This window comes from Bombus flavifrons, chromosome 6 (genome assembly GCF_040668555.2).
Source record: "Bombus flavifrons isolate JBK064 chromosome 6, iyBomFlav1_principal, whole genome shotgun sequence".
Classification (NCBI taxonomy): domain Eukaryota; kingdom Metazoa; phylum Arthropoda; class Insecta; order Hymenoptera; family Apidae; genus Bombus; species Bombus flavifrons.
This window is the reverse complement of record NC_138447.1, coordinates 1,605,362-1,625,660: the sequence shown is the minus strand read 5'-3', so window position 1 is coordinate 1,625,660 and position 20,299 is coordinate 1,605,362. Positions and strand designations below refer to the sequence as shown.

Below are 20,299 nucleotides of genomic sequence, written 5' to 3'. Positions count from 1 at the left end.
GCGGTTTACGTGAAGGTGTATCGGCGCGTGTTCGGCCGCGCTCGACCAGGCTCGTCGCTCGTATATACTTACCTGGCAATTAGTTTTGCGGAGAATGTTGTTGTCCTTGGTCGTACGGACACACGCGCGATTCGCTTGTTTGCGGGGGTGTCCCCATGCACACGGCAGTCTCTATATCGGCGCGGAACAACGCAGTGGACGGCTTCCACTCGCGGCTTCTCCGAGACCCGTAAAAGCGGCCTCGCAGGAATCGCAGGTGCACACCTCTTAGAAGTTCCACGCTCATACGTGCCTGGAATTTTCTTCGATTCGCATCCGTTATTCGATTCTCTTCGTCCGTTGATCCATCGTTGCATTAATCAACGTATAATCGGATTTTCAGTTGTTTCCACTCCTGGTTAGGGTCTTCCAGGTACAAAAGTTTCTTACCGAGAATCAGTAATCTGATGATTTTTGTGAAGGTTTTTGGCAATGACAGATGATGCAGTATAGGAATGTTTAAAAGATGTATGATTACTTTGGAGGAGTTTACTTTAATCGATGTATTTGTTTGTTTTCTAAATAATAAAGTGCGGTCAGGGAAATAATATTAGAAAATACCAATTTTCCACTTTCACAAGTTTCTACGTTCACAAGATTCCACGTTCACAAGTTTTACAAGTTTCCACGTTCGTCTCTTCCAATAAAAGGGAAGTCTATAAATTTAACCAAGAGACTATACGTGTAATAATAGGAACAGTACACGATACCTTGAATGATATCTGTGGCTAATCATTTTTAGGTTCGCCCTTTCTATCGACTCGTTATCTCGGGGGAGCGTTAAAACAGGCACGATACCAATTTTTCTCGATTCGAAGCGAAACACATCCACGTTTAAATTACATCTGCTTAAGAGTGTCGGCTACGGGTCCGCTCTCAGATCGCAAAACAATGGCGACCCGATAAAATAACTGGAGGATTCATTTATTCTACGTAACTATACGTGCCAACGTTTTCGTAAAAATACAGACTACCCTACGGATCAGTGATGCGCAATCATTGGCTCCGCATGACCTGTATAAATCTTTGAAACTTTGCTTTTTCGGATTTGCTTCTATATATAATAATATTATTATTATTAGTATCCTCTTTTCACAAAGGTTTCTTTTCTTTCTTAAGTAATTGAAAATCGTAATAGCTAGTTGCTTATCAGGTACCAAAAAAATTCTTAGATTCAAGGTTGCAAGAAAATACATCATGCCAGGCAAGATACTTAAAACCTCAGGTGTCTAAAAAAAGATTCTGATTAATCGTAAAATTAGTGGTTCGTTTCAAGAAACTGTTGCTTCATTAATTATTTTTCCTACCTTTTAAGAAGCACTCAAAGTGGTCGAGTTAAGTTGAAACACTGCAGACGCCAATCAATGTTAAATTTTTAATGAGTATCATAATCACCATGAGATCGAAACACTAAATACGATATTAATAGGCAATTCGATGTATCTTCGGTAGAATATTGATTATCTAAAGATTACAATAAAGAGCCGACATAGTTCTTAAAATATTTTCGAACGTCTTCCTTATGTGTTTCTTCATTTTAAATATTATTAATAGCAACGGTAGCTGTATTTAAATATACACAAGGCGTTAATCATTAATTATGACAAATTATTATATTAACACCTTTGAGACGAATATTTCGAGACGATAATCGAATGAAATATCGTTTGATTGTTTCTTCATCCACGATTAATAAGATAACTACGAAAAGTATTTGCTTTCATCTTTGTTTTCTAGCGGAATGTTACTGTAATTTAAGATATGCACTTGGACCTAATTAGTGTATACATTCTACAGTGGATACAATGTGGTGCAAATACTTCTCATAGCCACTGCACATAAAAGGAAATATTCTCATAAATTCGTAACACAAAAGATACGTAACACCTACGTGAAAAAGTAAATCGCCTCCTCATCAAGTTCAATCTTGAATACCTCATCTCGAACTCGTTAAAAATGAACTTTGCGCACCACTGCTATATCTATGGCCTTAAAAATCCTTCTCCGTCTCTCTTTCTTCAACACTCGCTCCTCTATTTCTGCTCCTCGTCTCCCTTAACCTATGTACACCCTTGCTTCGATCGCTTTGGTTAGTTACTCCCCTTTAACGCCGCGGTACTCCTTTTCTGCCAGCGATTCAGCCACGATAGATCGTTGGGAAGAGGCCTAGCCTGTGCTTCTTCGTCGATCCGTCCACCGTTCTCCTACCTCCCTCCTTTACTCTTTCTTCCTTCCTGGAGCAGACGGCTCGATTTTTTCCCCTGGAATCGTGGAGAGTCGGAGGTAACGGAGATACGCGGTGCGAGGTGTTGTTGCAACAAGGTGTTAGATTAATTGTACGATTAAATCGTCGTAAATCTCGAAAAGGGACGCCCACTGCCCTCGTGCCCGCCCCCTTTACTCCGCGCAGGGATGATCGCAGAAAGGTGAATAAGGAAAAGGAAACGAGAAAAAGAGAGATAGATCGAAGAGAGAAGAGAGCAGCTCGACGTTTCGAGAGCGATACGAATCTTTATGGCAGAGAGATTCTCGCCATCCTTCGGAGTTCAACCCTTTTGTTTTTGCTTGTTGTTGCCGTTGTTCCTTCGCTCGGCCTCTTACTCTCCGTTTGTTTGGCCGAGTTCGCAAATTCGCTATTCCGTTGATTGCACGGCGTAAATTGGTATGCTCGTATTTGAAGGAGATCAAACAGCTGCCTTTTGCGTGTTTAAGTTTATGTTCAATGTTTGTTTTATGTTAAGTGTTTAAGTTTTGGGTGTTTAGTTTGGTGTTACACTGGTTTGAATATATAGAAGCTCGGGGGTGATGGTACGATGCAATCGAACATAATTAAAGTTTTACATTTGTTTTAACGATATACGCAATATTACCGATTTATTAATACTTATGACGAACATTTTATTGAACGATTTACATTTTAATTTGTTTATTAAATTTTCACGAATATTGTTATTTTATAATACACTGGTTACCTTTAATCGTTCTTCGAGATTTGTGCCAGCATTACAGCTCATTTAACCTATGTCTGACTTCAAACATCTGTTTCTACTTACCGTTTCGTGAAACACAGTTACTTGAGCTACTTATCAATTATTATAGTTATTATAAAGTACACTCAGTTATGAGATCCAAACTTTCTCGATTTTCATGACAGGAAGAAATTTTTTGTATAGACATCTGTTGTGAGATATATGCAGTCATTTTTAACGTACAGGCTTGTATAAGAGCGTGAAAATCAATAAATTTTTTGTTTTACATGTTTCGAATTTGCAGTAAACTGAGTAGAGAATATGTAAACTTTCCAACTATCCTTACTATCTATCGTAATCATTCACACGCTACGATATGTGTGAACGTTACAATTATTTATCGCATCTTATCACACAGTACGCTCATGAATACCTGTTTACATTTCCCTTAAGAAATGTTTGCCGATCAATAAATCCTGGCCGTTGGTATAAAATTCGCGCTCCAGTTGCCGTGCATCTTCCCATTAATCGACGTAATTGCTCCGATGTAGCAAGGGCCAATTAAAACGCTGTAATTGAAATTGCTAGACCGTAGTACCATTAAAGCGACACATTACTGCCTTATTTGTTACTGTTATTTTTAATACCATTAAAGAGGGAGCCATTCTCCTCCAGTTCCTTCTTTTTAATTGACTCGAAAGTAAATGCCAATTTCCATATCGTAAACACATGAAACAAGTGTGTGAAAATTCATTCGAAAATCTCCTCGATCTTCGATTTCATTTCTCGTCTCGTTTGCTTTTGAAAGCGTCGCAGGAATAATATGAAACATGTTTTTATTTGTATACACATGTTCCTCTGCATTCCTGAAGTTTCATTTTAGAAAATCACAAGCCAGTAACAATTATTTTCTACTTAACGACTTCGTAGTTTTCTTCTTTACCGCTTTGCCTTTACTTTTTTTTATCTCTTCGTGACTGAAACGAAATTCTTCCAAGATTTAATTCTACTGCGATTTGGATATCATCGTTGAATGGAAGTTTAATCGAGATGAGTCACCTGAATTTATTGTCGATTAGGTTCGCATAATTTCAGGACTTTCACTCGCCCACAATCGTGAATTGCTTTCGCTTCTTTTTACGTTATTGGTTTTTGGCTATGGAAATAAGTAGGACTTGAAGTTTTGATCGTGCGCTCGAATATTCTTGCATTCCTCGAGTCAACGAATCCACTTTTTACTTTACATTACATGGTAGGGATTTCTTGCTTTCGAGTACAATGGAAGATATTGCTAATTACTTTGAAAGTATTTATTTCTTATCCTTCATCTTTTAATGATACTCATTTAGGTAAAGATTGCCTTCGAGATATAAAAAACACTTACGTGAGTTTCTAGGAAATATTAGTTGCAGCTTCTAGTGAGTCATTTATTACTCTTTAAAATACTTGTGTCGTAAACATGTTCCTTAAATACTTCTATTTGTGTATAGGATGCATATAATAGGCTTTCCTCGATCAATTAAAGAATTAGTTAATTAGACAACATTCTAGCTTGTTAATTGGGTAATTACATTTTTATAATTACTATATTTATCAAAACTATGAAGATTTGAAGAAATATCTAAAATATTAACTGAACTAAAGAAAGAAAAAGCTAATAGGCATAGACTATGATTGATTACAAAGGGCAATCTCAATGAAATGCTTTTCTGGGAGGTTTTGCAATCATTTTTTTTTTATTTTTTTTCTTTTTATCTTTGCTTTGTGTTAGTATCTCGCTTTCAAATCCCGACAGCAAGAACATCGGCATACAATAGAAAATATAATGTATACATATACATACATACATGCGTGTGTTTGTGGATTTCTGATTTCTATGCAATTAGGTATCGTTGATATTGATGTTGATCGTTGTTAATCATTGCGCGCGGTATTTTCAGTTTAATCTAATTTGATAGGGACAGTGATAGGGTAGAATGATCGACGATGGTATAAATATTTAACTCATAACAAAATGCCTTACAACAAGACCGATCGTTTTAAGTAACGATGAAACAACTCTTAATCCTAATTAAATAAACTCGTTAACGCTAAGTAACATATCGAATGAATGAGTCTCACCGCCATTGATAAATAATACGCTCGCACGCCGCGCCGTTTCGTGATTATGTACAAATTTATAACAACTCGACTCGACGATTCGACTCACGGTCGTTCAAGAAAATGGAAGCACGCGTTTCTTCCCTTTTTTTTTTATTCTCTTTACATAGTTTCGGGTGTGATGCTGCTTTAAATACAATCAGTTTAATTCATGTAAAATTGAGTCGAGATCATTTCTGGTCTTATAATTTGACTATATAGAACATTTAATTACTTTCACTTCTTATCTTTCTTAGTAGAGGTTATTTTGCCAATTTTCGCCAAGTTTTCAAATATTGTATACCTCACTTTCATTCGAAACACGAACGTTTTTTACTATCTTAAAAATTCTGTTCTCTTAAGAACATCACAGTCTCTTTACAACAGAAAAGACAAGGAAGTATTCGAAAAAGTTGTCTTCCGAGAACTTTCAACCTTCGATTCGTGGAATGTTTTCACATTGCACATTCGTTATTGTACTTGTCTACTGCTTACACCGTCCAATTATAATTATCAGTCCTAGAATCAATTTTATAACAGCAAGACTTATCTAATTGCCACGCCCCGGATAGTTGGCGTACAACTGTGCTCTGGCAGTTGCATTATCGACATTGTTCTCTTCGTTCGTATTAGTTTCGACTGTTAGTCACGGCAACGACGAAATCTCGTTGTGCAGCTGCAACTGAAAAGCAAGCTGCTCTCCTCCCAACCACAAACGACTACCTGGATTCTTTAATCTAATCTCTGGGAATAATTCAACGATATCCTTTTACACTGCCCCCTCACCGGTGACAATAGATCATTTGTAACGTAATAACGGAGTCATTATGACGCTCACGATTTTTCTATTACGCTTGGTTTCGTCTTCTCTGCTATTGCAATTCCATTTTCTATATTCTAACGAAACGTGGAACGAGGTACTGTGTACTTTTATTTTGAATTTGCATTGTCTAATAAACTATTCCTATAAACATCATTCTTAAAAATTTCGCAAAATTATTGACCGAAAGTAACTCAGTTTGTTTTTCACAAGATGTTTCATCCAAACTTTTATCTCGTAAAAGAATTTCAAAGAAAAATTTCCTTCAGCATTTTTTCAAGATCACAATCGTCCATAAAGCCGCCTAAATAAACCGATATTTATTCGTCATTCATTAATTTTACCATCGCGCTTTCCCACTGTAATTCCTAAAGTCATCGAGGAGGATTGAGAATTAATCACAATTCTTAAGTAGAAATGCTATTATCTCTGAATAGTCGCTCGTATATATAATCGTGTTGGAACCACAAAATACAGCGTGTACTTTGGAACTCGTATACTTTACTGCTGACGGAAGCACCGGCTACCACTAAAGCTACGAAACGCTACGAAGCCTGCCACACAATGGATTATCGTAAAATCCCCGAAGGAACGGCCGCGTTAGTAAACCGGTGCACGATTTCTGTAAAGTCTCGGGTTGAAAACGAACGATTTGCGATCGTCACGAGAGAATCGACGTGCTACATGGAATGTTTAGGAATTATCAAACTGAAAGCTGCTTAGAAATCTTGAACGCTGTCGCTCGGTTACACGTGGTTAATTACTAGAAATTGTTTCTTAATTGTTATTGTAACTTGGAGTAGATGATGATTTTGTGAAAAATGTAGGATAATGATCTTGTCCATTCGTAAATTAATCTGGAAGAATATTTAAAGACTATCATCCATACAAATTTTTCTCTGTATAAAATCTTGCAACTAATTCGAAATAAAACATTTTGTCATGATAAAAACAAGAAATCTTCCAAAGAACGCTAAAAACTCAATCGAATTTCAGCGAACAAAAAGATCTTGTTAAGGAAGGAACGATATGGTGTTCGATTGACGATCCTTTTAAACAGCGGGAAGTGAAGGAAACGGAGAAACAGAATGCAAATCTTTCAGGTTGAACGATTACCTCCACACTGCCTTATCGTTTTTACATCATAACGAACGTCAATTTAAAACCTACACTGCTACTTCAATAAATCTTTCATTTACAAGGACCAAAGCATCTCTCTACAGAAATCCTTGAAAACCTGCAGAGAAACCGCAAGACTGACTATCTTTCATTGGTCACAAACGAATCGATTCTTAAGTGAATAGTCTGCATGTTGCTGCTTGTGCACCGATCTCGCCGCTAAAAGGGGGTGGAGATAAATCTGAGAGATGCCCGATCGAAATCACGTACATTGCCGAACTGGAAACTGATAATCCGCCGTGGTTTACGATTATGTGCGATCTTTTCAATGCGTTCGAACGTACGACAACAGCAGTCTTTTTTTTTCATTGGGGAAGGATCAGGTTATTTTTAAAAGTAATCCCGATAAAAGATGGTTGCGACGTATGTCGTATCGTCAACTTAAGATTCTAATAACAGCAACTTTATGGCGATTGCCGAGCGTACAAGTGCTCGCTCGAGTGGCGACCGAAGAAACAATTCGATTTCGTTTTCTTTCCGTTCGCGATATTACGAGGATCGTGAGACAGGCTTAAGAAGGTTAAGAAACGTGACCAAATTTACATTTTAATCTAAACAAAGTTCGTCAAAAGAAAAGGAACGTTTCCTGGTAGCTTTTGTAAATGATCTCGTTTAAGCTTTTGCTTTAATAATCGTTTCGTCCCGAAACGTTTTTACTTAAATATTCAGATTGAAATGATTAAAACGTTACTCGTTTATTCCGTTTCATATTGGCTATTTATAAATTACAATATCATTAAAACTGAATGTGTAACGTTTTATGTCGATGGATATCTGCAGCGTTTGGCATTAAGAACAAATTCACAGGTACCCATGAGGGTAATTCTACTCGTTTATCAGAGCTTATTGTATTTAATATCGAAATTAATTTGATATTGCACGGTTGATGCAGTCTTTAATATTCAGAACAATTTTTAGAATAAAAAACTAACAGGTTGCTTTCGTTTTGCATTTTTATTTGAAACTGGAATTTTGGAATACGTGATTGAATCATGGGTAATAGCAGTGAGTATTCGTGTTGGCAATAGAAATATTACAGGCTTAAATACTCGTACGTTTGTAATCTCGAAATTCGACCGATACACCGGTTAAAATTCAACAGAATTCCATGAACGTTTATAACGTTCACGACTTCATGACCTCGATGATAATATACACGTATATAGTCTATGGAATTAACTTTTTATCAGAATTTTAAGTCATTAAAATTTGCGAATCACAAATGCGCGGAATTAAGAATGAACATATCGTCCTCTGTCTCTAGTTTCGAGAACATAATCGAGCTCGTCGTCATGTTCTTTGGCTTAAAGACCTATTTCGAGATTCCGATATATTTGGCGCGGTAGTTCAGGACGGGGCGAAAGTTGCAGGTCGTCCTTCGATCGCGTGCCGTCGTATCAATTTCATCGTTTTAAATAATAAAATCTTCCCCGAGTGACTCGTTCTTCTTTATCGTTCAATTTAACATGGTCCGCGGAGGCAGAGCCGAAACGCGAAATTGAAACCAGTTCCATGGCATGCCACGCCACGACGACCTCGACATCTTACGTAGAGAACAACTTTCTAACAATGTAACGTACATATATAAAATATATTAATACGATTACAAACGAACTCAGTTAAATAAATAATTATTAAAAAATATATAATATAATAATAATAATAATAAAAATAATAATAAAATAAAACGAACATACAAAATGATTATACGTCGAGTATTATATACAACCGATATCGGTGAGCGAAACAATTGGGATGTTAGCAAAACCTATCAATGGGTTCGTTTGGATGAGTTCTTAAATAATCATAGAATAAAGTCGCATTAAATAAACATTACACAGAGACGAATTCCAACTGTTCACTCGATCTTCGATCTCTAAGGTTTTTTCTTAAATATCGAACGAAAAAATCGTTTCTATTCCAGACTTTAGGATCTGAAGCGTGAGGAATTATAATAGCAATTGCATCCTGATGACTTACACCCGGAAGCCTCGAACAGAAGAAGAAGCTGGATACTTCGTGCTGATCTAAATTCCAGAGGATCCTTATATTTGATTCGTGTAGCCCTAAAATTCTCGAATAAATCATCGTTCGATATTTAAGCCGATATTGAATGAAAGAAAAACAAAAATAAACGAATAAGGATAGAGAAGACATATAGAATGAATGCGATCAAAGCTCGATGATTGTCAGGAATTCTATTTTAAGTATTCAGAGCAGTTTTAAATAAATCTTAATAAGAAGTACGGTTAATTAATGATAAGTTAGCACGACGATTAACGGAATTAAACGCTATTTAGATAAAGGTTAGAAAAAGAGGAAATGGTGGAGTGAAGATATAGAGGGGAATCTCTTCGAGTAACTTAACAGACGGCTCACGTGAGCCGCTATGATATCTATACACCTAAAGTGAAACTTACACGCTAGATCGTTCATGGAACATACAATGTTTAATATATCATAGATATATGGGACCAAAATCACCAGAACCAGCCGCGCAAACGTATCAGCTTCGAGCTATTCACGACCGCCATTTTTCTGCCGTTTCTTTGTTTTTCCTTTTTTCTCAATTTATTCCTATTTCTCTTTCCGTCTTTCGAAAAAACTCTATGCCTTCTCTTCGAGATAAGAAAGACGTGATCGCGCATCGTAGGACGAATCGATCGTGCGTCGATCGTTTCACGCCGCGCGAGTAAAATTTTCCGCACCGCTCGACGCTCGATGCTGCACGTACCTCAAAAGGACGCGTGTCAGATTGCCGGGACTTTCTTCCTTTCTTTATCTTTAAGAACATCGAAGAAGGCACTTTTGAGTGTGTAAAGGCTCGGAAAATATGTTTAGAAAAATATGTTCTTTTTGTATATGTCTATAGTATCAAAAATATCTTTCTATCTATATATATATACTACAATTTTACAAATATTTCGCATCAAAAATAGTTAATTCTTTTTATACAAGCGAAAAAATTCATGTTTTATAAACTAGCATTGCCTTGTGGAATATAAATGTTGTAAAGATGTTTAATAAAAAATATTCGATTCATAGCACCAAGCATAGGTAATCTCAAAACTATCAAAGGACTCAATAATTCCCTCTCATTCTATTTACTCCGATTTCCTATGAAAAAGAAAAATTAAAATGGCGGGACGGATCCAGCATGAGCGAATAGTTCCGCGCGCTGGATCGTCCATAGATCGTGGATCCGTGGATAGGATACAGCTCGAGGCTTTGGCGACCGGCGCTGGTAAGCAATCGTGAGAACAGAGAGGAAAGAGGAGTTTCTTCCCTTTTCTCCAACGAAATCTCCACTGACTCGCTTCTTCCTTGTTGTTCTTCCATCCTCGAACAACAATAATGTCGGCATCACGACGTTGCACGTTCGAACCTCGTAGGACGTACCTCCGAACGAGATCTCGGACGCGTCGATCTTCTCGTCTTTCGATCGCCGCTTTAATAGTCGTAGAAATATCGCGGGTTAACGTAACGTTGCGTTTAAGTGCATCGATAACGTGCTAATGATAATACAACGGTATATAATACCGATTTAATACCACCATCAGTATGTTATAACATTAACATTATGGTTAGTACATCGCTCATAACATTGTAGTAGTATTACTGATATCTTGGGAATATAGTAATAATACTAGCAGCATTATCGTACTATGTATATCGTTATCGTTACATTAGTAAAACGTTAGTGTTAGTACGAGCCATAATATACCGTTGGTGGTTAAGTGGTATCGATACGTTAACACGCGATCATCGATTACGTCGATATTATTATGAAGTTATACGTTATTTAAAATTTGATATCAGAAGAAAAAGAATTTAAAAGACAAGTTGAAAATGAAAGATGATATTTCTACAGAAAGCGTACCAGTCGAAAGATTTGGAAACCGACTCTGCATACGTCCCGACGCCTCCGATAATCGGAATGGGGAAATTGTGGATCGTGAAACGAAGGAGTAACTTACTTTTTAAGGGGTAATCATTTATGTTACAACGAGATAAGTCGGGGCAGAAATGAAAAAAGGGACGTACAGAGTGGGGAAGAAAACTTGGGGCGAGGGAGAGGGAAGGAAACAGGATCGCCCAAAACGGGCGTACTTAGTGGTACCCACCCGTGGCACGACGTTATCCTTGCAAGGATAATACACCGGACACGGTGGATCGTATTTTTTATCTTTGACCTCCGTACTGATTCTTCACTGTTTTACTTTTTCTTTGTCTTCTCATTTTTTTGTTCAAAAGATCAACCACACCGAACAGACACGCACGCAACGAGAGAAACAGGCACGCACACCATCGTTCGTCTTCGCGACGAGCCCTATGAGGAAAGATTGCACGCAGAAAGAGTCGGAAGCCCTTCGTCGTAACTCCCTTTGAAAACAAACGCCAGCCTCAAGGTATTCAGCCTAGACGACCTTGAATCTCGAACCGGTGAGAAAGTGTTAAACTCCTTGCGCTCGTTTGATAAACCATCGATAACTAGAATAATTCGATCGTCCACAATGACAACAAATTTATCGCCGATGTATATATTCTAATCATAAACGAGAATCGACGAGTAATTACGACAAAGATAGGCGACTCTATTCATCGATGTTACCCCGACACGTATCGCGATTACAATAAATAATATTATAAATCGTGCGATCGAACGAGATCAAGACTCGACTCGTCCATTCGTCACGTGTTTCGCCGGGAATAAATATGAAACATTTTTGAAAGGCGTCGAGGTAACACGTTCGATGTCCGTGAGCGCAAAGGCTTAACGGAACCGGGATTTACAGACAGTAAGGATGGCAGAACTGATAGACCAGCCTCTGGCTACGTTCCGTCTTCTTCATGATCCCTTTCTTGTAGTACTGTCTGATGCTACGGCTAAGCTTGTCGTAGTTCATGGCCGGCCGATTCTTTCGTTTGCCCCAGAGTCTGGCCACGCGGACCGAGTCCTCGATCTTAAACACGCCCTTGCCACGGTCTAGCCAACGTATACAGGAACCGTGGATGCCAGGGCTTTGCAGCAGCTCCTTCAGGAACTGCCAGAGGTGAATGTGCGAGCCACCGTTACGCATTTTACCACCGCCGCCACCGCCACCACCTGTTCCAGCTTGCGAGCCGCAGTCCTCGTCCTCGTCTGCAAAAAGAAACGGCGTCCAGCCAAAACGCCTCGGTTTTGTGAAACATCTAGGACTTTCCCGGATGTGCTTCGTGCGGTGATAGTGTCCTGGCGATTAAAAGTTTGAGGATTTTCTTTTGGCGTGCTTCTACCGAGCAGTGTGATGATTAAGTATATGTAGCTTGATATTCTTGGTAATCGCTGCGATGGTTGACCAGCTTTATTTTTTGTTATTTGGTTATTGGATAGTTATACGGTTATGAGTTATGGGTATGTTCTTTTGAACTCGTTCTTGCTGTTAGCTAATTGATAAGTATACCGAGTGTTCGTTATAACGGTATGCACGATATTTTAGATAATGTAGCGAAGGAGGAAACATGATAGAAGGACAACCATTTCGTTGTATCTTTGGGCATGCTCATTTTTAGAGTTATTCTAGATATTAAGCGTGCGCGTTTGTCATTATAATCATCTTTTTAAGTTCTTGTTTACATAATTTATTGCTAGATTAAAAACTGGAATGAAAGCTTTAGCAGTATCTAATTTGCAAGGTGAATTCTTTCGTTGACTAAATACGTAGATATATTTATTAAGTTCATGCGTTAGGTATTTGGTTAGTGGGTACATATACACATATACATATAACACGAAGTTATTTCTGATTAGAATATTAATATTTACGGACAATTATAGCTCGTAACTGGATGAGGTTCAGTGATAAGATACAGTGATAAGGATGCTTAATCCATTATAATGATATGGTTAATAAGTGCGCAAAGTTCGTTGCGATAAAAGATTATAGTGTTCTGTCGGTGAATAGATACCATTTACTTTTACAATTACGATATTAATGTTTACTTCGAATTCTAACTATGTCTTCGGGTTATTATAGTCTAAGATAATTTATTAATCACATCGATACAAGCTATCTCCACTGTGATGGTAATTTAACATATTGATATGTTGTGTCTGTGGTGTATAGTTAATAAATGGTTATGAGAGAATGCATAATTATGGAGTGTATATAATTAATCATAATCAGACATCCTGATTTCTTGTAGTAAGCTAAGATGTTTAGAATATTAAAGTTAGTCTACTGCCATAGCCGTTACTTTTTTAAACGTTAGCGGAGTTAATTAATCTGGACATATATATATATATATAGTTATAAAGATGGAAATTTTTACGCTGAAAATTGCAGAGCATATTATGTAGAGAATAGTAGAGCATCATATGTGAGTATTATAATTTTAATGAATATGTTTAAGCAGCGAAATGATTTCATCGTTTGAGAAGTTCTATAGTCGTCGCGTGTTTGCAAATGAGATTTTCGTATATTATTATTCACGAATCTCACTATCTTTAGCAGGAATGGAAACTAAGTTCTAGAGATATCCGAACCCTTTGCCTTGCGGTTTCTTTTTTGGTTGTTATATAATATCATTGACGAAATCCTATTATAAATAAAATCCTTTTTCGTTAGATTGGAGCTGACACGACATTGTAAGACAAAAGAGGTTAAAGTAATCTTGACATATTAAAAGCAGTTATAAAATACTAGACAACGTTTAAAGATTGACATACCATCGGAGAAATCTCCGCTGCAAGTGGAGCCCTTAACACTGGCTGGAGTTGTATTCGTAATAGGGGATGAGGTGTTATTGTTACCGTTAGATATTTGCACAACTGGGGGAACCCAGGAAGCTGCTAGTGTGTTACGTGGAGATTCTTCGACTGTTGCTTTCCAAATTTCTAGTTGCGCATGAAGAATGCTTCCACACTGAAACAAAAGAAGCCAAAAGATTGTATAAAAAAGTTAAATAATTATTTAATCAAAGAAATATATTATCGATCTAATCAATCATATTTCTCAAATAGAAATTTTTACTGTTTGACAGAAACAATTTTCTAGAACTAAACTGTAAAAATATACATATAAATTGTTTTAGTTATGTTATGTTTAAAAACATACATATAAAATCGACAAAAAGATTATCCCACGTTTTTCATCATTTAAAACGAATTGTTCATCGAAATTTCATTAACCACGTTATAACTCATCCGAGAATTTTCCTGTCGAATCGCTCGTAAGAGTCGTTTTCTCTCGCATTCTGAAAAAAAAATCGCGTTATCTTTAATGGCTCCATATGGAGCCCATTTGCATGAATACCTGTCTCTCGGTACGGTAAGGTGTTCCAAGAATGTACTTTTAGCGGTTGCCATTTGGCAACGGTAGGAACGAACGGGAGAAAAAGAAGGAATGATGGGAAGAGGAGAAGTCAAGAAGAGCCGAGTAGATAAATTTATCATAGCCGAAGATTAATAGCGGCTTGCACAAATTCTATAGTAATGTAAAACAATTAAGCTTCACGGTAACCATATGCACTTAAAGCACCTGGTGGATGAACAGAAATGCAAATTGAAGGCAGTCGATAAAAGTTGCTAAAAAAAATTGGAGTATCTGATGATAACTGTAAATTCACGAGTGAATACTTTTGAAGATGCGACAGATCGTAATTAAAAGGATTTATGAGATTACCATGTACAGTAGAACCGCTAACAGGCGTACAGGAGCAGAAGAAAGCAATTCTTTTATCAATCAAATGTATAATATACTGATTATGGTAATTAAAATTCGGAATAATTTTTTATTCTTTGCGTTCAATTACGTTTAAGCATGTTAGAGATTTTTAAGTACACACGGGATTCTTTTCTTCGGTGACTCTATAAAAGTTCGATATCATTCAAATAATAATCGTACTTGTAACAGTAAACCGAAAAAAGGAATTGCACAAACATGATCCCTAACACATGTACGAAACGATCTATTAAACGGACTCGATACGCGTTTCGATACTTAATTAAACAGCAGTAACGTATCTCTTCGACCCGGTTTCAAGGTTCCACCGGAAACCTTAAACTTCACATACGCGCTGTTGAACCCGCTGCTACCTTATCAAGGTCGACCAGCAACGTTCCGTAAAGTTGCACGTCCACGCAGCAGCATTCCTTTCTTAATTAACCAACCTAACCCAAGACCATCCAAAACGAGGTAGTACGTTCGAAAGAGCGATAACCAACTAATAGTTATCTGCCAATCAACTAGCAATGAACTTTGACAACGAAGAAATCGTAAATAACAGAAGACAAGAAAGAAGAAGAAGAAGAGAAAGAAGAAGAGTTTGAAGTGGGAGGTTGGAATACGTAAGCGTTAGAATTCCTGCGACGCGACGATGTCGTTGAGCCGCAAGAGAAGAGAAAGCGGCTCCGCTGAGACGCAATAGGCAGTCGAGCGAGCCAGGCAAAAGAGCCAGGCATTCAGCCAGCCGTTGACCCACTTTTCGTTCGTTTCTGCTGACCAAATAGCGCGTCCTGTACACGTACACGCGCGATCACCAATCCTGTTGCTCGACTCGCTGGAAGCTGGAACATAGGATCCCACGAGGGGAACCACGGGGATATCCAACGCACCTGGATGCATTTATGTGCTGCGAGGACCGTGCATACGGTGACTATGTGTCACGCATACTGTAGGGACTCTATGCGCGACGTCAACGGACCTCTACCATCTAGAGATAGCGATGGCGACAGGTTGCGTGCGTCGAAGTCGTTGCACTTTGGGCAATAGAATGACGCGTTGGAACGGTTGCACTTGAGGTAGTTGGATGAAATATGGAATTCGAATAAGTTTGGGGTTATTTTTAGGGTGATTATTTGGATCTCTTAAAAGTTTGTAATTTGAATCAGAATTAAAAACATAGCGTGTCAGTGCAGATATTGGGAGTAGTATTTGGGGGTTGTGTGTTCTTATGGTACCGTACCATGTTCAGTAAGGTTTTAAATTTGCGATTTTATCATCGAATAAGTATCTTTATTTCCATACTTCTTTTAAATGTCTACTTAGAGTCATTAGAATAATTCGTGCTAGTGAAAGACATATTTCTTTCGTTCGGAATTTTTAAGAAGTACATGAGACACGAAAATAGTAAAGTAATATCACATGATCGTTTCTGATCGCTAAACTACGGATGAACTCATCCATTGGAACATCAGAGCCAGTCAGAGAAAGGCAGAAAACACTAAGAGAGAGGAAGAGGGGACTGGATAAATTACATATTCGTTAAATGCAAATGCTCGTTGGTAATAGAGTGGTCGCAGATTTTTAAATCGGTTAGAACTATGTTACGTGGTCTGGCCAGAGGCTCGAATGGCGCACGCGAGCTGGCTCTGTGTAATTTTCAAGCAGTGAGATCGCGACGCGAGCAATGGGAACTCGGCACGATGTTCGATCCACGAAACGTTCGAAGAATCGAATTCTCAGCGGTCGATTATACATACCAGGCCGGGCTCGCACGCCGAACGAATATCCATAACGAATGCGGAATATTACGTTAATAACTTCTTCAGGATTCGCTGCGGCGCCGTATGAATTATTTAACCCGCGGGAATCGCGTTCAATTTCAGGTCAAAGGTAAAACAGTTTGCTTGCCAACCCACCATCTTCTTACTCTAGCCACATCGCAAACCATAATGGACGAACAATGAGCGGCCATGCTACCGCGTGAAGATCATTATCGAAGAATTCGTGCGAGCACACTTTGATCGAAGCAGGGTGTGAAATTTCTGCCTGTAACGGTGCGTGACTGGATAAGAAAGCACTTTTGTACGAAAGGAGTTGAAGAGTTATACGATGAAAGAAAGATTGTAAGAGTGCACACGCTACTTGACAATATATCTACTAGTTCTATATATTAGATTATTGGCTTTCGTATGTCAGATAAATATTAAAAATTTCCTGTTAGCATCTGATTAATAGCGATTTTCACATCGAGACCAAAGGGTACGCGACCGACGAAAGAATTCACGAAATTAGGAATAGTACATGACCGTGAGTTCGATCATGATTCTATGTTAAGAAGTCAGCGGTGGATGCCGTACGGTACAATTATCCAATTACAAGATATAAAGCTGAATCCATTATGCATGACCACTTCTATCTCCCTCTGCTAATGCAGGTATATCCAGTCTGCCCGCTATTAATTTCCATTGCGTTCTCGAGATATGATTTTAAGAGACAGGAGGGCTGCCGACGTATCGAGATCACCGGTTTCCGTGCTACGAGTCAGAACGTTAACCTTCGTTCACTCTGCGAAATTACGCTACGTCTCATCGCGGATCGTGATTATCATCAACTTCAGCTTCGGACACTCGTTCGAGACGTTAACCGGGAGTTATTGCCCCCTTTCGTTTATCTAAGGACACCGTTAGGGAAGCGTGACATTTTTTAAAATCATTCATATCCAATAATTTACAGAACGTTCTACGTATATGTCTAATGAATATTCTGTCTCCTCGAAATCATAAAACATGACTAGATGGTAACATACTATCTGAAAGGACATATCACGTGAACGTGACAACTCAAGCAATAATCAGTAAATCAAGACGAAGACATTTTATATTCATGTTAACAGGAGTTAATTTGTCTTCATCGTGGTTATTTAAGTGGTGCTACTTGAAAACTGACCAGACATAAATCCGCATCTATATACCTATAGAACCACGCTAAACAAGAAAACGAGATTACGTATTATTCTTCGTCAAGATAGGAAAATAAAGCAGGAAACTTTCTCATAAAATTTCATATACGCTACGAAAATACAAATATAGTTTCTTTCTCCCTGTTTGAAAAATTTCTTTATAGTAGACACTTTCTAAATTCGTGGTCGATCTTGCTAACACTCTCCTAGACAAAAAATCGCGAAGTTCAGCTATTTTAATTCGTACGTCAAGTCGGAGAATTCTCGCTTTAAGGCTCGTCGACTCTACTCAATAACGGTCTATCGAGCTGAGTACAGAAATCTACAATTTGTGTGATGCTAAAAGCACGTATTCCAGCGACGTACAAAAGGTGTATCTGGAGAATTCTGGTTCCGTTAAGCGGCACAAACCGTATTATTACGCCAGTTGCTTACTCATACCGTCGCGTCGCGCCGTTCCTTCTAGCCCGTCCAGCATGGATTACGAGGAAAAAACGTGGACGCACATCGATTCCCAGGAAATTCACTTTCACCGGACCTTGTCCATGAGCGTTTCTCGAGTGACTCGCGCCATTAGTTTCTTCATCGAATGTGGTCAGGTCAGACTTTTTATTTCGTTATGTTTCCCTGCTTTTCGCAACGAGAACCACTAAACCGCAATATTGTGCGTACAAAATGGTGTTCGATAAAACGTAGTTTCGTATATTAGCTTCCACAGACGTGTATCGGAATTTTTGGGCACTTTCTGTCGAACATTGGAAATGTTTTATTCATATAAAAGTCGTTCTTTGTAGCAATGTAGTTGAAGAATTTTTTATGTATCGATCGGGGAAACTACCTGGTTATGGATTTGACGGCTTTTTGAAACTACTTTTGCATTTTTACCTTGATTGATTGGAATTTGTGTGATATTAAACAGCATTGTTTTTGAAAGCGTACACACTTTCTGTACAATTAAAACACTTTGCTGCATTTGATTTAGTAAGTTAAGTTAAATTAAGTTGTATTAGTAGCATTTAAAATAACACAACCACGTGCATTGTCTGTTAAAAAGAAATTCCGACAACGATAACGCCAGAAATGAAATCCGTTGTAAATTCTTGGACCGACACTAGATAACCTCTTTTTAAAAATATCGACGCAAACGACATTGTCGACAGATAACGAACGAAAATATTGCCTATGCGTAGCAATCGTAATTCATTGAAGCATTTCGCTATCGAGATTATGTGTTTTTCTCTTTAATTATAAACAAGTATTCTTTAGTCATTCTAGTAAACCGATAAAAGAATTCAGAAACGATTAAAAGAACGAATGGTTTATTAATTGAAATGTTACGTCATATTTTAAACTTGTTACATTATTATTATTTTGTACGTTGTGCAACTAGGATGCAATTAAAGATAAAACGATCGCTCATTCAATTTCTAAGGAAACAAAAGATATTTTGATGCTAGATTTATCATAATTTTATTCTGAATCGAAATGAATTTTTCCTCTTAATAAATATAATTTCCTTTTGAAGAAACACCAGAAAATCTTTCAAATCAAATTTTTATCTCCAATTACATTAATCGATATCTTTGGGATAGATGAACGAACTGTTTTCAAAATGAAACTCAAATTAATACTTTCATGGGAGTCGCTAATAACCAATTCTAGTAATTGACGCAATTATATGTAACCAGTGGGTAACAACGATGGAACTTCCTCATCTGCCGGCACGATTCTCTTATTCAGCTCCTGAACGTCACCAGCAGGATGACGCGCGTTTATCGTTGCCGGCAATCACCGACGATGACGTTCAACCAAACATTTTGCACCGGCAATTTATCGAAACACCACGAAATTCCATTGACTAATTGCTTCGTTAAAACGGTCTGCGAATAATCATCGTTGGTTGCTGTCTCAAGAACGGCATTGCGTAACGGTACCCGTTGAAAGTGCGACTTATGCACTGGCCGATTTAAAAGCAGACGAGTCGGCGAACGACAGAACCAGCAGAGCCGTAATCAATCTTTCGTAAGATTATTCTCGACTTACCTGAGGGGCACGCTGACAGAATTCCTCTTCCGTCAGGGAAGCTAACGTAGCACCGTCCACGTTGAAGCTCTCCAGTGGCACCGAGGGCAATTGCAGCTGCCTTCTGGCCCACTGGATCCAGGCTGCTACGTCCGCAGCACTCCAGCGTCGTGGCTCTGCAATTATTCCAATTGTTTCCAATAATTATCGATACACATGCATTATTAGATATTATTTCGATATTAAACTTTTTACTTTGTCACACTGTTAATTTATTTGCGAAGAGGAAAACACGTTTGATGAAGCATAATAATTACGGCGCTAGGTTTGACTAATATAAATAGTGCAAAATAAATAAATTTCATTTTCATTAGTTTCAAACAATACAATTTTCCATGTATTTTTGTTCTCTTTAGTTTCTAATTCCATGTTATAGTTTTACTACTCGAAACGTCGACATAGATTT

General features: G+C 38.0%; 1 protein-coding gene across 3 annotated transcripts in view; it reads right to left on the bottom strand.

Annotated features, from left to right (window-relative positions):
* Nucleotides 1-11,693: 11,693 nt before the first annotated feature.
* Nucleotides 11,694-20,299, bottom strand: part of Ets98B (DNA-binding protein Ets98B) — a 58,321-nt gene continuing 49,715 nt past the window's right edge. For 2 of the 3 annotated variants that reach the window (XM_069114717.1, XM_069114719.1), the window contains 3 exons: nt 19,855-20,009; nt 13,856-14,051; nt 11,694-12,379 (listed from right to left, as the gene is read on the bottom strand). In XM_069114717.1, the coding sequence (XP_068970818.1) occupies nt 11,937-12,379; nt 13,856-14,051; nt 19,855-20,009 (794 nt within the window). In that variant the 3' untranslated portion in view covers nt 11,694-11,936. The remainder of the gene's footprint in view (nt 12,380-13,855; nt 14,052-19,854; nt 20,010-20,299) is intronic. The other variant, XM_069114718.1, reaches the window with a different exon arrangement.